Raw genomic sequence first — 13,843 nt, 5'->3', positions numbered from 1 at the left:
ACCCATTTTATTTTGTGTTTATGATGATTGTTGTTTTTTAAAAAAATGAAGAACAATTTTTGAATTTTATTAAAAAAAAAAGAAAAAAATAGTTTTAGAGAGTTAGAGAGTTGAGAGTAAGAGAGTTAGAGAGAGAAGTAAAGAAGTGAGAAATGTTGGTAGGGAAGGAAAAAACCGTATTTATATATTAGGGGTAAAATTGGAATTTCAAGAAAAAAAGGGAGCGTTACTCGGTAAAATGGGAGCGACAAATAACAACCCCCAAAAACAAATGTTATTGCTTGTATGTTGGAATTGTTATAATGTATACTTTCATAATATTATTTTTTAAAAAAATAATTTTACTAATATATAATTAGATAAATTAATGGTCAAAGTCATGTCTCAACATGTGTATTTGGTCAAAGTGTCAAAGTGCTACACTTATTAAAACACAAAGGGAGTAATTTTGTTGTACAACTCTTTATAATACTTATGTTGTAATCATATCCTGGAAGAGTAGAAGTATTGTATTTAGAGTCCATAATTTGACTAGTTCTAGTGACAAAAAAAAGCATAGGGTATATATTTGTTTCACTATTGCCAAAAGAAACTTCAAACTCGTACGCTTTACTTGTTCATGTATAGATTCATAAGTAGACCTGATTAAAGTTGGCCCGGTTTTAAAAAAAAAATCGAATTTGGGCTTGATTTTTTTTTATTTTTTTATACATGTATAAAATTTCAATTTTGATAGCCCAAATTTATATTTTTAGTCAAATATTAGGCCCGACCCAATTAACCCAAATTGACTGGTTTGGTTATGATTTTTTTCTCAAACCAACCTAAGGCTTTGGCCTGAAACAAATTAATATTTTGACCAAAGCCCGACCCTTGATTATCCGGAGCATCACCAAAGCCAATCATAGTAAGATTTGTGTAGTAGTAGTAAACTAGTAATAAAGAGAGGGGAATCCATTTGGGTCATTACATGCAAACTCATCAAGATATAGATTGCTATTCCAAAAAAAAAAAAAAAAAAAAAAAAAAAAAAAAATCAAAGATATACTAGTAGATCATTTTTTGGAAACTCCTTAATAGAGTGAAACTAGGAGAGGAACAAGGTGGACTGGTTGGTGCCAATTGTCGTCTTCTCCACACTCTCTCTCCTCTTAACCTGCGTCTTAAGGTATGATCTCATCCCTATTTCTTACTAAAATTTCCCTCTTTTTTTCCTAGGGTTTTCGTAAAATTTACAAATCAAAGATCAAAATTCACAATCTTTGATCAAAAGTAACAATCAAATTATGCAATTAAACCATCACAGTCAATAAGAATTCTTTGCTTAATTATCGGATTCCTTCAACCATGGCTAACGCCGGCGAAGAAGAATCCGACGCCGTATTGAGTGACTTAGAGGAGGACGAACATCAACAGGAAGAGATTAAACCCGCCGTTAATTCACCGGAATCGGAAATTTCCGTTGAGAAATTCAATGAATTACTCGCTGAATTTGATCGTGAAAAGCAAGCAAGAATCACTGCTGAAAACTCGAAATCGGAGCTTGAAGTTCGATTTAATCGGCTTAAAGTACTCGCTCGTGAGGCGATTAAGAAGCGAGATGAGAGTGCGATTCAAAGAGATGAGGTGATTAAGGAGAGAGATAATGCGATTAGGGCTAATGAGAAACTGAGTAATGAGTTGTCGGAGGTAAACAAGGCGAAAGACGAGGTTTCGAAGCAGTTAGAGGAAGCATTGAAGGGGAAGGAGTCTTCGAGGGCGGAAATTGAGGCTGCTGCTCAAATGTTGGTTACTGGGATTGAGAAAATTTCAGGGAAAGTTAATCATATTAAGAATTTTACTGCTGGGGGTTTGCCCAGATCACAGAAGTATACTGGTTTGCCTGCTGTTGCTTATGGGGTGATCAAGAGGACGAATGAGATAGTGGAGGAGGTGGTAAAACATATCGAATCGATTACCAAGTCGAGGGATGAGGCTCGTGGAATGATGGAGCAAAGGAATTATGAGATTGCTATTGAGGTTTCTGAGCTCGAGGCATCGATTAGTCAGTTGAGGGATGAGGTGACTGAGAAGAATGGTCGAATTGAGAATTTGGAGAAGAGTATTGCTGAGAAGGATGGAAAGTTGGAGGCGATTGAGAGTGGTATGTCGGAGAGGATAGGCTCTGTTGAGAATGAGAGGGAGGAGTTGAGGAAGTTAGTGGATGAATATGATGGTAGGATAAGGGAGTTGGAGTTGGAGATGGAGAAGCAAAGGCCTTTGCTTTTGGAGCAGTTAGGTTTTGTGTCAAAGATTCATGATCAGTTGTATAATGTGATCAAGATTGTGGATGCTAATAATGGGGATCAGTCGGAGCTGTCAGAGTCTTTGTTTCTTCCTCAGGAGACGGGATTGGAGGAGAATATACGGGCTTCGTTAGCTGGGTTGGAATCGATATATGAGCTAAGTAGAATTGTAATTGTAAAGACGAGGGACATTGTGGAAGAAAAGAGTCGTGAGGTTAAAAGCCTAAATGAAACAGTTGCTCGATTATTTAGGGAGAAGGAGCATGTAGGGGTGTTGCTAAGAAGTGCTCTGTCCAAGAGGTTAGCCTCAGTTTCAACATCTGAAACAAATACTGTGTTCCAAGTTGCAGAAAATGGTTTAAGAGAATCAGGGATTGAGTTTAAGTTTGGCAATGTTCTTGAAGATGCGAGTAAAGAAGGTGCACAGGAGACAAAAGATGATGAAATATATGCCCTGGTAAAAATACTCAATTTATCTGTTTTTTTTTTTCTTTTTCTTTTGTGTTTATAATGCTTCCATTCTCATGGTGAAATTATCTGTTTGACGCTGTCTAGGCTGGTGCTTTAGAGGGTATTATTAAGGAATCACAACTGCAGATGATTGAGCTTCAACATACGGTGGATGAGCTAAGGTACATCCTTAATTTATGAGAACCTAAGACTGATTTGTATCTTGTACTTATTGCAGGCAATGTTGAATTTGAACCATTGGTAGTAATATGCATTTCATATACCTGTCTAGTGTTCTTTGCTTCATATTAGCTACTCCTTGAAATTGTTTTTGGTTGGCAATCTTAGAGAGAATGGGAAGGTAGGAAAAGAGGGAAGGGAGGGGAAGGAGGAAAGGGGCTTGCAGTTTCATTCTAGATCTTTTCAACAATAAGGTTCTGGTTTTTCAAGAGAAGATGGAAAATGGATCCTTCCCATCCCCTTCCCCAAATCTGTATCCAAACAGAGGACAATATATCCCTCGCTCATCCTTTCCTTCAAAAATTTTCATTTAATAACACTGCTAGAGATTCATGTGATTTGGAATTTATGATTCCTGGCTACTAGTCAAAACATTTGATCTTTAGGGCTTAAATTATGCTTCAGTTTGGTTGTACCAATTGCGTACCGGTTTAGGCCTTTAGCAATCTTTTTTCTTTTTTTCTTTTTCCATCCTGCCATACATATATTATCACGCAATCACGCTGGAAGTACACTGTCATATTACACTTCAATGGCAGAAGGAAATTTTGGTGGTTTTCTTTTTTTTCTTGGGGTGGGGTGGGGGCTTGGTGGGGGGATTGGGGATGTGGCTTGGTGTTCGTCGACTTAGTAGTTGTTGGGATTTGGGTGCTTCACGTGTACCATGACCCATGGATTTGATTGTTTCTTGAGGTATTGCTGGAAGCCTGGGAATAGGTGTTTCAGCAGGTTTGTGTCATGGAATTTTATTGTTGCTCTAGTTTCAATCTAAATTTATTTGATTAATGTCCCTAGTGTTCATCTGAAGGTGGGTTGTGGGTAGGGTAGAGGATGTAGGGTGATGTTATTAATATATACTGTTGCATGCAAACCCACTTGGTAGGTAAGATCAGATTGAAACAATGAGCCTATATTGCATATTAATTATTGAATGATCTTCAGGAACTAACTAGTTAAGATAGAAAAACCTAACAACCATATACTCCATGAAGGATACTTTTAACAAGTTGAAAACCTCCCAATTGTCAGAGTAACAGAGTTGTATTATTTCGTTTTCTCAACTCTGAGTGAATGTTTGCCATGAAATATCTTGAAAACTAGAGTTGGTAGAAAGAATTCTTCTGCAAAGTTTATGCCATAAATTGATAAGGTTTTTAAAAAAGTTAGGTTAACATGACTATACCCATTTCTGTTTTGAGATCACTGAGTTTTTCACAGCACATGAATTTAAAGGTGTTGAATTAGGTTGTTTCTCAAAATTTGGGGCTTGTCATCTTCAAAGTAATTGTAGTTGTACTACTATTGTAGGTATTAGGTGGTTTCTGAAAGGAGTTTTGTTTGTTTACTGCTGAATTAATTGACTGATTTGCCTTCTTCTTTGTTGGCTTAAGGGCAGAGTCAAGTTTACTTAAAGAACATCTGGAGACCCAATCCAAGGAGCTCAGCCAAAGAAAGCATCGTATAGAGGAACTTGAAGAGAAGGAACGACAAGCGAATGAAAACGTAAATTTCTTCTTACTTAGTGTGATTAGGACATTGTTGAATCATATTCAAGAAACCTTATCTGAGGGACATTATCATTAATTGGTCTAATCTCCAATCTATTGGTATAGATTATTATATGGAAGTATGGTACCCTTCTTTTGAACTGACTTATTATGTTTTAGATTGAAGGGCTTATGATTGATATTGCTGCTGCTGAAGAAGAAATTACAAGATGGAAACTGGCAGCGGAGCAAGAAGCTGCTGCTGGAGGAGCTGTTGAGCAGGAGTTCCATGCTGAAGTATGATTTGATACTCTTTTGGAACTTAAATTATTTAGTACTTTATTATGCTCTCTTCACCTTATTTAAGGTGTTATGGTCAGAATTGTTAACATCTGGTTTGGTCTGATATGGTTAAAATCGTTGTCTTCGTATAATCTCTATTATTAAGCAGAATCCTGAGATTTAGACTGTCTACCTTTTGTCGTCACTAGACTAGAAAAATTCAGACCATACGAGACAAAATTATATAGCAAGAATAAGTGATAAGCATAAGGTGAAGAGAACAAAGCCTTTAATGATTAGAGTATCGAGACTACTTGAGAAGTTGAGAGTTCAATTCTTTTGAAATCAATGTTTTAGTGAAAGGCAGGGGTAGCTTTTAGTGGTTGTATTTGTACGGGCTAGCCTACTTTTTTTACCCCTGAACTAATCCTCAAAACAGGCATTGCTAATTTGTTGTTGGAGGAAGGAGAGAAAGGAGAGGGGGGGGGGGGGGGGGGTTCCCCCTGAACTTAATCCTGAAAAGTCAAAACAGGCATTGCTAAGGTCTTGTCAGAGGAAGGACAAAAGCGACCGGGGGGGGGGGGGGGGGGGTTGGGAGGTCGGGGTGGTAACTAATCAAACATCTCATACCTATGATCAATATAGGTGGTGTTTTAGGGTCATAATCCTGTCTAATATGCTGTAGTAGGGGTATTTGGAGATACATTTCCTACATCTATGGTCATGTTAGGGGACTATGTATTTCTTTTTATGAAAGGGCTATCTTATTTTTCTTGAGGTTTTGAATGCCACAGTGGTGCTCTTATCTCTTTGCTCTCTGAAAGTTGTTTCAGTGGTGTTTGGAGACACATTTCTCACGTATGGTCACTTTAGGGAGCTATATATATCCTTTTATGAAAGGGCCATCTTATATCTGCAGAAATCATGACTTTAGACCAAAAAAATTGAGGCTTCTTTGCAGATCTCTGTCAAAAATAGCTTCTATACGGGAAAATTGCTTATTACCTGAAAGCCTTCTCATCGCCTCATCGGATAAATTGAAAGGCTTCTTGCTATAGAGGTTGTTAGATCTTCTCATATGTTTGGAAAACAATAGTGAAGGATAGGGAGGGGAGGAAAAAGAGGGAAAGGAAAGGGAGGGGAGGGAGAAGGTGACATTCCATTTTCCTTCCAAATCTCTCCAACAATGGAGGGATGTAGTTTATAAATAGGGGAAGGAAAATGGATCCTTCCATTTCTCTTCCCTTCCCTCCTTGCATTAGATATCCAAACAATGGATGATGCATCCCTCCTTTTATCTTCTCTTCTTTTCCCTCCATTTCTCTCTATCCAATCTTAGTGTAATTGCTTTCATACACCTCTACCTTGAGCCGGCCTATTTGCTCTTTTCTCTCTTCTTTTCTAGAGAGAGAATAAGAGAAAAAAGAGGAAAAGAGGGATGGTTTCTGCTATATGTTTTTTTTTTTTTTTTTAATGTGATCTTAAGCTTGCAACTAAATGTGGCCTTTATTCTATTGCTGCAGATATCTTCCCTCAAAAAAGAAGTTGAGGATACAAAGCAAGCAATGGTAGAGTTGGAGAAAAAGCTCAAATTCAAGGAAGAGACAGCTGCTGCAGCAATGGCTGCAAGAGAAGCAGCTGAAAAATCATTGAGGCTGGCAGACAATAGAGCCTCTAGATTAAGGGATAGAGTGGAAGAATTGACTCGTCAGCTTGAGAACTTGGACAATAAAGATGATAACAGGAATAGCACTCGTCCAAGATATGTATGCTGGCCATGGGAGTGGCTTGGAATTGACTTTGTTGGTACACGACGGCAAATTGATATGCCAGAGCAGCAAAGTTCAAATGAAATGGAACTGTCGGAACCACTTTTGTGATTTTTATTTTTTGGGGAGTTATATTTATAGTCAATTTATTCATCTCTTTTAACCGCTTCTGGCTTTTTTCTTTGTATAAAAAAGAAATTGTAGACTCATAGTATTAAAATTCTTCATAGTTTTGTCCATAGAACACATTAAAGTTAAACGAGCGTGTTTACTGATCAGCACTTAGGTTCTAGGAAGCAGGTGATTCTACTTTGAAACAAAATGATAATTGCATTGTAACCAGATATGTTTAAGCAACAAGTGAAGGTCTTTCTGCAACCTTCTTGGTTTGGGTAACAAGTGATAGTCTTCCTGCAACATTCTTTTCTACTAGGTGTCTTGTATGTATTCTCCTTGTTTATGACATCTGTTTAGGGTAATTTTACCCCGCCACGTGGTCCAATTAGAGGATGACACATGTCAGCCTCAGGATGGCCCAAAGTGGACCAATCCCTGCTTGACACGTGTCACTCCAGAAATTAAGGGAAAAAGGCGGCCTTCAGGCCCAAATCCCGAGAAAGTCGCAAAACGGCGCAGCCCACCAATGATTAGGGTTCAGTGACCTAATCAGGGGCACAATTCCCAAAAACCCTATAAATAGGGAGATGTCCCTCTTTTTGAGGACACGTTTTACCATTTATTACACTTGCATTCTCTCACATCAGAGAAACACCTGAGCTTGGAATCCGAGCAGATATCCACATAAATTTCCGTCCTCTTTATTCCTTTTCAAGTTACTAACTTGACCGTCGGAGGCGGAGCTCCAATCACCCGGAGTCTCCGTTATTTTGCAGGTACAGCTCGGTCGGATCATACTTCGTGTTGTAACTCTCCCGAGGGACAAAAACACCCAAAACATTTGGCGCCGTCTGTGGGGAGAGTACCTCGAAGATGGTTCAAGAGTCTGTATCACCCCCTAACCGTCTGGGTGAAGACCCAGAAGTCTTTACAGACCATGAGGATGAAGATCCTCAGGTCGAAACCTTTACAGCCGAAGACGGCTCTCTCATAATCAAGCGCATCCGTCCCAGAGACACTCTGGAGCGGGGTGCCTCCCAGGCGGGTCCAAGCCGACCCTCTGGGCAGCCGGAAGGGGAAACCCAAACGGCCGTTGGATCAGCCCCTGTCACCCGAGACGAACTCATGAGATTCATGACAAGTTTCAAGGGTGAAATTAAAGAGTTGATCACCCGAAGCCGGGCTGGCCCAAGTAAAGGTCAGTCGGCGAAGAAGACTCCTCCAGAGAAGGGGAAGTCAGTCAGAAACCGGCAGCCCACTCCTCATCCAAAGGAGAAGGCAGCCGGGACCATTGATTGGTCAAAAATTCTCCTTCCTAAAAGGAACAACAACAACACCCGCCGGACTCAGCAGCCGGTGGGAAGCAAAAAATCAACTCTTGATGCCCGGGAGATCATCAACCGGAAGAGAAACCAATCGATGTCTGAGTCGGCTTCAACGTCGAACTTTCCAGACAGCTTCAACAACATTTCTGCAGGGAGTGCACCCTCCTTGCATGAGAGCCAGACAGGCGGTAATACCGTCCATTCTGGCCCTCACATGATTTGAGCTGTACCGTATGTGCCTACTCAGGCTTACGGACAGTATCCCCCTCATTTCATGCAGCCGGCCCTCTTTGGAGGTCAGGCGGCATATCCAAATGTCCAGCCATTGGACTGGAAGCTTCGTCTGCTGCGCCTGGGTGAACAGCCTTCTGCGTTCACCCGGGAGATAACCGAGGCGGCCCAGCCGGCCAAGGTTAAGAATGTATTGGTTGGTACCTATGATGGTACCACCAATTTGGAAGACCACCTCATGGCTTACACCAACCTCATGTATCTACAGGGGTTGGATGATGCCACTTGGTGTCGGTGCTTCCCGGCTACATTGAAGGGCATTGCCCAACAATGGTTTGGTAACCTGCCAGCCGGGTCCATCGATAGTTTCAGGAAGCTCGCCTTCCTGTTTGCTTCCAACTTCTCAATGAACATCCCTGCTAAGAAAACAAGCCTTGATTTGAGCACTGTTAAGCAGGGAGAGAGAGAAGGGTTGCGCTCATATGTCAGGCGGTTCAATCTGATTAGAATTCAGATTCAGGGACTGTCTGATGAGGTAGCTTTCACAGACTTTTTCAAGGGTCTGAGAGACGGGTCGACCTTTAAATTCGACTTAGTCAGAAAAGGGGTTTTCACCTTACAGGCGGCCCTAAGGGAGGCGGAAAGCTACATTCAAGCTACCGACCTCTGCTCGCCTGGTAACCAGTCGAACTCCAAGAAGTCCGACAAACATAAAGACAGCCGGTCTGCTCAGCCGGCCAAAAATAAAGAAGAGAGCAAGAAAAGAAAAGAAATCTGGGCGGTTAATGATTCTGACCAGCCGTCCCAGAAGAAAAAGAAAGAGTTTAAACCGTACGTCCCCAAGTACGAGTTTAATAAAGACTGCAACTCCATCCTCATGGAAGTAAAGGACCGGCTGTCCATTGAGAAGCCGAATCCTATGAAGAGTTTTGTCCAGTCACGGAACAAAAATAAATTCTGTCAGTTCCATGAGGAGGTCGGCCATGATACCAACGGCTGCTTCAGTCTTCAGCGGGCGTTGGACCGTCTGGCTGACAAAGGGCTGTTGAAGTCCTACATTTCTAAGTCCCCAGCCGGGGCAAAAAAGAAAAACAAGGGTCAGTCCTCTAATACTACCCCCCAGCCTGCTAGTAGCTCGGATACCGACAAGGATCCGGTCTACACAATAGCAGGCGAGTTCTCCTGTGGTGGCCCTACCATCCGGGGCACCAAGAGCCATCTTCGAAAGATGGACAAGGATGATGATGAGCAGGCGTCTGCAAGCACCTCCTTCCCAGACGTCTTGATCACTGAGAAGGATAGGGGCAACGTCCGCCGTTCGCATGATGACCCGGTTGTCATTGAATGTAAAGTTGCCAACCAACTGGTTGGAAGAATCCTTATTGACACCGGCAGCTCATCAGACATCATCAGCCTCCGGTGCTTGCAAAAGCTGAAATACAACGTCAGCAGCATGCATCCGGTCACCCACCCCTTGGTTGGTTTTGGGGGCGGGATGGTCTACCCAGCCGGAAGAATTGACTTACCCATCCGGCTGGGAGAGAAGGGTCAAGGACGACATATTGTCGTCAGGTTCTTGGTCGTTGAGGAGTTGACCGCCTACAACATCATCCTTGGTCGGCCAACCCTCAACGTAGCCAAAGCAGTAATCATCCCGTCTCTCATGCTCATCAAGTATGAGAGGGATGACGACACTGTTGGTTCCCTGAATGGGGATCAAAAGACGGCGCGAGAGTGCTATCTCTCAGCCGTTAGAGACACTGTGGCCCCAGACGGCCAGGAACCAATAGACCTTGACAATGTCAAGGATGCCGACCCAGCGCCTGTCCCACCAGCAGCCGGGAAGAAAAGAAAGGCACCTCTGCTGGTGGAGGTGAAGAAAGAGAAAAAATAGCAATCACTGATCGGTGAAGGGTCAGATGAGCTCCGCCCCCAACCGGCTGGTGAAAACATTGATCTCGTTCTGGATGACAGCCGTCCAGAACGTAATGTAAAGGTGGGGACGGTTGCTCATGCTAACTCGCCGTGGACCCCAAAAAGAAGCCCATCCGGCAAAAGAAAAGAAACCACGGTGAGGAAATAAGTCAAGCGGCAGCTCCCGAAGTCAAAAAGCTGCTAGACGCCAGGTTCATTCGGCCCTGCAACTTTCCCGACTGGGTGGCCAATGTGGTCCTTGTTAAGAAACCGAATGGGACCTGGCACATGTGTGTTGATTACACAAACCTCAACAAGGCGTGTCCAAAGGACAGTTACCCGCTTCCAAAGATCGACAGTCTGGTCGATTCTACAGCCGGTCACGCCTTGATGAGTTTCATGGATGCCTACTCTGGCTTCCATCAGATACCCCTGTGGAAGAAAGATCAAGAGAAGACGGCCTTCGTCACTGATCAGGGGTTATTCTGTTATACTGTGATGCCGTTTGGCTTGAAAAATGCGCCTGCCACTTTCCAACGGATGATCATACGGTCTTCATTAATCAAATTGGGAGGAATGTGGAGGCGTACATTGATGACATGATAGTCAAATCCAAGCTACAGGCGGATCACCTTGCTGATCTCCGAGAAACCTTCACCATACTCAGGCGGCATAAGGTTATGTTAAATCCTAAGAAATGCATCTTTGGTGTTGAGTCTGGGAAGTTTCTCGGATTCCTGATTGATCAAAGGGGGATAGAGGCTAACCCTGAAAAGATACAGGCGGTGATAGACATGAAGTCACCCCGTTCTGTCAAGTAAGTGCAGAGACTCACCGGCTGTCTGGCCGCCTTGGGGAGGTTCCTCAGTCGGTCAAGCGACAATTGCCTCTACTTTTTCCAAGCAATCAGGAAGAAGACAAGATTTGAATGGGGGGAGGATGCTGAGGCGGCATTCCAGAGGTTGAAAGAGCATTTACATTCTCTACCTAGGTTGGTCAGTCCTTTACCTAGGGAGACGTTGTACATGTATTTAGCCGTCTCAGATCGTTCTCCTTGCTGAGCGAGACGGCGTGCAGCTTTCGGTTTACTTCATTAGCCATGTTCTTAAAAATGCTGAACTCTGGTACCCCATGGTTGAAAATTTTGGCTTTGCTTTGTATATGGCATTCAAAAAACTGAAGCCTTACTTTTTGGCACATCCGGTGGTGATTTACACCGACCAGCCACTCAAGCGGCCAATGTCTACCTTGGATTCAACCGGGAGAATGTTGAAATGGGCTATTGAAATGCAAAGCCTTGAAATCACTTACGAACCAAGAAAGGCAGTGAAAGGTCAGGCGTTTGCCGACTTCATTGTTGAAATGACCCGTCCGGTGGCTTCGGATAATCTTGATCAGGTTTGGAAAGTGTATGTAGACGGGAGCTCTACTAAGAACGGCTGTGGTGCAGGCGTAATCTACGAGTCTCCTGAAGGGGACAAATTTGAGTATGCACTACGCTTCAAGTTTCAGGCCTCTAACAATGAGGCGGAATATGAAGCCCTGCTAGCCGGCATTCGCATGTGTAAGGCGGCAGGGGCCATGAAAATTGACGCCTACTCTGATTCCCAATTGGTTGTTAGCCAGTATGAGGGAAGCTACGAGGCTACTCATCCGGCTATGATCAAATATCTTCAGGCAGTCAAAGAAGAGGCCGGGGCACTTGAGGAATTCCGGCTGAATCAAGTGCCTAGGTCGGAGAACAACCAGGCGGATGCATTGTCAAAATTGGCGTCTTTCGCCTGCCATGATACGCCTCGGTCTGTCTTTTGGGAAGTTCTTGAAAAGAGAAGCATCTATGAAGATCCCATTGGAGTTCTGGACCGAAGCTCTGCCTGGATGGATGGCATCCGGGCCTATCTTTCAGACGGCACACTTCTTGATTCGCCACAGGAGGCAGCCGTCCTGAAGAAGCGAGCTACAAGCTTCGAGTTGAAAAATGGAGAACTCTTCAAGGCGGGGTTTCTTAAACCTCTGTTGAAGTGTGTCACCCCTGAAAAGGGGAAGGAAGTTCTCAAAGACCTGTATTCGGGATTCTGCGCCTCCCACATAGGCGGCAGGTCCCTAGCCGTCAGGGCCAGACGACATTATTTTTGGCCTACTCTTGAGGCAGACGCCAAGGAGTTGGTAAAGAAATGTGACAAGTGCCAAAAATTTGGCAAACTCATTCACCGTCCGGCTACTGATCTGACGGCCATCCACAGCCCAATCCCGTTTGCAAAATGGGGCATGGACATTCTAGGTCCTTACACGCCTGCTCTAGGCGGAAAGCGCTACATCTTGGTGGCTGTGGATTATTTCACCAAGTGGGTGGAGGCTGAGGCGGTTAAAAACATCAAGACCTCAGACGTAATTTCCTTCATTTGGAAGAACATTATCACCCGGTATGGGGTACCTATGTCTATGGTGTTTGATAATGGTCCTCAGTTTGAAACGCCTCAGCTAAAAACCTGGTTGGGAGATCAGGGGATCTCAAGCTATTTTGCATCTGTTGGCCGGCCCCAAGCAAACGGCCAAGTTGAAGCCTTCAACAAACTCATCTCAGACGACATTAAGAAGAAAATAGAAAGAGCCAGTGGCTTATGGGCAGAAGAGTTAATCCATGTCCTATGGGCCATCCGGACAACAGCGAAAAGGGCAACCGGTGAAACCCCATTTCTCATGGTTTACGGTGCTGAAGCCGTCTTGCCCATCGAACATTACGAGCCGACTCTCAGAGTCATGCTATATGATGAAGAGGCAAACTGGGAAGCAATGCGCCTGGCTTTGGATTCACTTCCAGAACGCAGGGGCAATGCCGCCTTGCGTCATGAGATTTACCGTCTGAGAATGACTAGCGCCTACAACAAAAAAGTACACAAGCGTCCTTTGAAAGTTGACGACTTAGTGTTACGAAAAATGGAGGCAACCGGTAGGGAAAATGAGCTGGGAAAGCTAACCCCAAATTGGGAAGGCCCCTACCGGATCTATGAGGAAGTGAGAGATGGCACCTACCGCCTGGAAACTCCAGACGGCAGGCGCCTGCCTAGAACTTGGAATGTAGACAATTTGAAAAGGTACTACTTCTGAGAATGTAAGTTTTTTGTAAACAGTCAGTCAATTAATAAAGATTCAGACTTTGTTTGCAAAATTATTTTGTTGCTTTTTTATTATCCGCCTGGGTAATACTCAGACGGATTCTTCACTTACCTAACTAAGTTTGATACTTAGTTGGTTTGCTTGACCGCCTGGGTAATACTCAGATGGATCCTTTGTTTATTTACTTAAGTTTGATACTTGGTATGATTTAATAATTACCCGTCCGTCTGGGTAATACCCAGACAGGCTTTTTGGTTTAACCAACTAAGTTCGACACTTAGTGTAAATTAACTGATTAAAAGCTAAGCACAAAAACGCTTAGTGGCTATACAACCGGTCCTAAACAAGACCAAAGGCTAAAATGGCCGGATGGTTGCTCATTTTATAAAATCGCCTGTCCCGACATGGACAAAGGTGTCCGGCGACACCCCTCCGGGTGAAATCGTCGTAGAGAACAGACTATTTGTCAGTTCTACGTACCCATGCAGACGACAAAAATTGAACGACCAAATTGGTCAACTCATAGCCGTCTGACCGAAATGACCTATGAAGAACGATAAAGTTTCCAGATACCGGATGCCCAGAGGCATCAGTCGGTCACCGGCTGAAGTTCTCACTTAGGTATT

At 43.4% G+C, this 13,843-nt stretch overlaps 1 protein-coding gene across 1 annotated transcript; it reads left to right on the top strand.

Annotated features, from left to right (window-relative positions):
• The first annotated feature begins 1,041 nt into the window (after positions 1-1,041).
• LOC145640613 (uncharacterized protein At3g49055-like) lies at positions 1,042-6,930 on the top strand. Its single transcript, XM_081691867.1, has 5 exons — positions 1,042-2,742; positions 2,841-2,917; positions 4,367-4,478; positions 4,643-4,759; positions 6,268-6,930. Exons 1-5 carry the CDS (start codon positions 1,348-1,350, stop codon positions 6,622-6,624), a joined length of 2,058 nt encoding a protein of 685 aa, XP_081547993.1. The 5' UTR covers positions 1,042-1,347; the 3' UTR covers positions 6,625-6,930.
• The last annotated feature ends 6,913 nt before the right edge of the window (positions 6,931-13,843 follow it).

The sequence above is a fragment of the Chenopodium album genome, chromosome 1, assembly GCF_948465745.1.
Source record: "Chenopodium album chromosome 1, dcCheAlbu1.1, whole genome shotgun sequence".
In the NCBI taxonomy this organism is placed as follows: Eukaryota; Viridiplantae; Streptophyta; class Magnoliopsida; order Caryophyllales; family Amaranthaceae; genus Chenopodium; species Chenopodium album.
The sequence above is the reverse complement of the archived record's forward strand: the minus strand, read 5'-3'. Positions and strand labels throughout refer to the sequence as shown.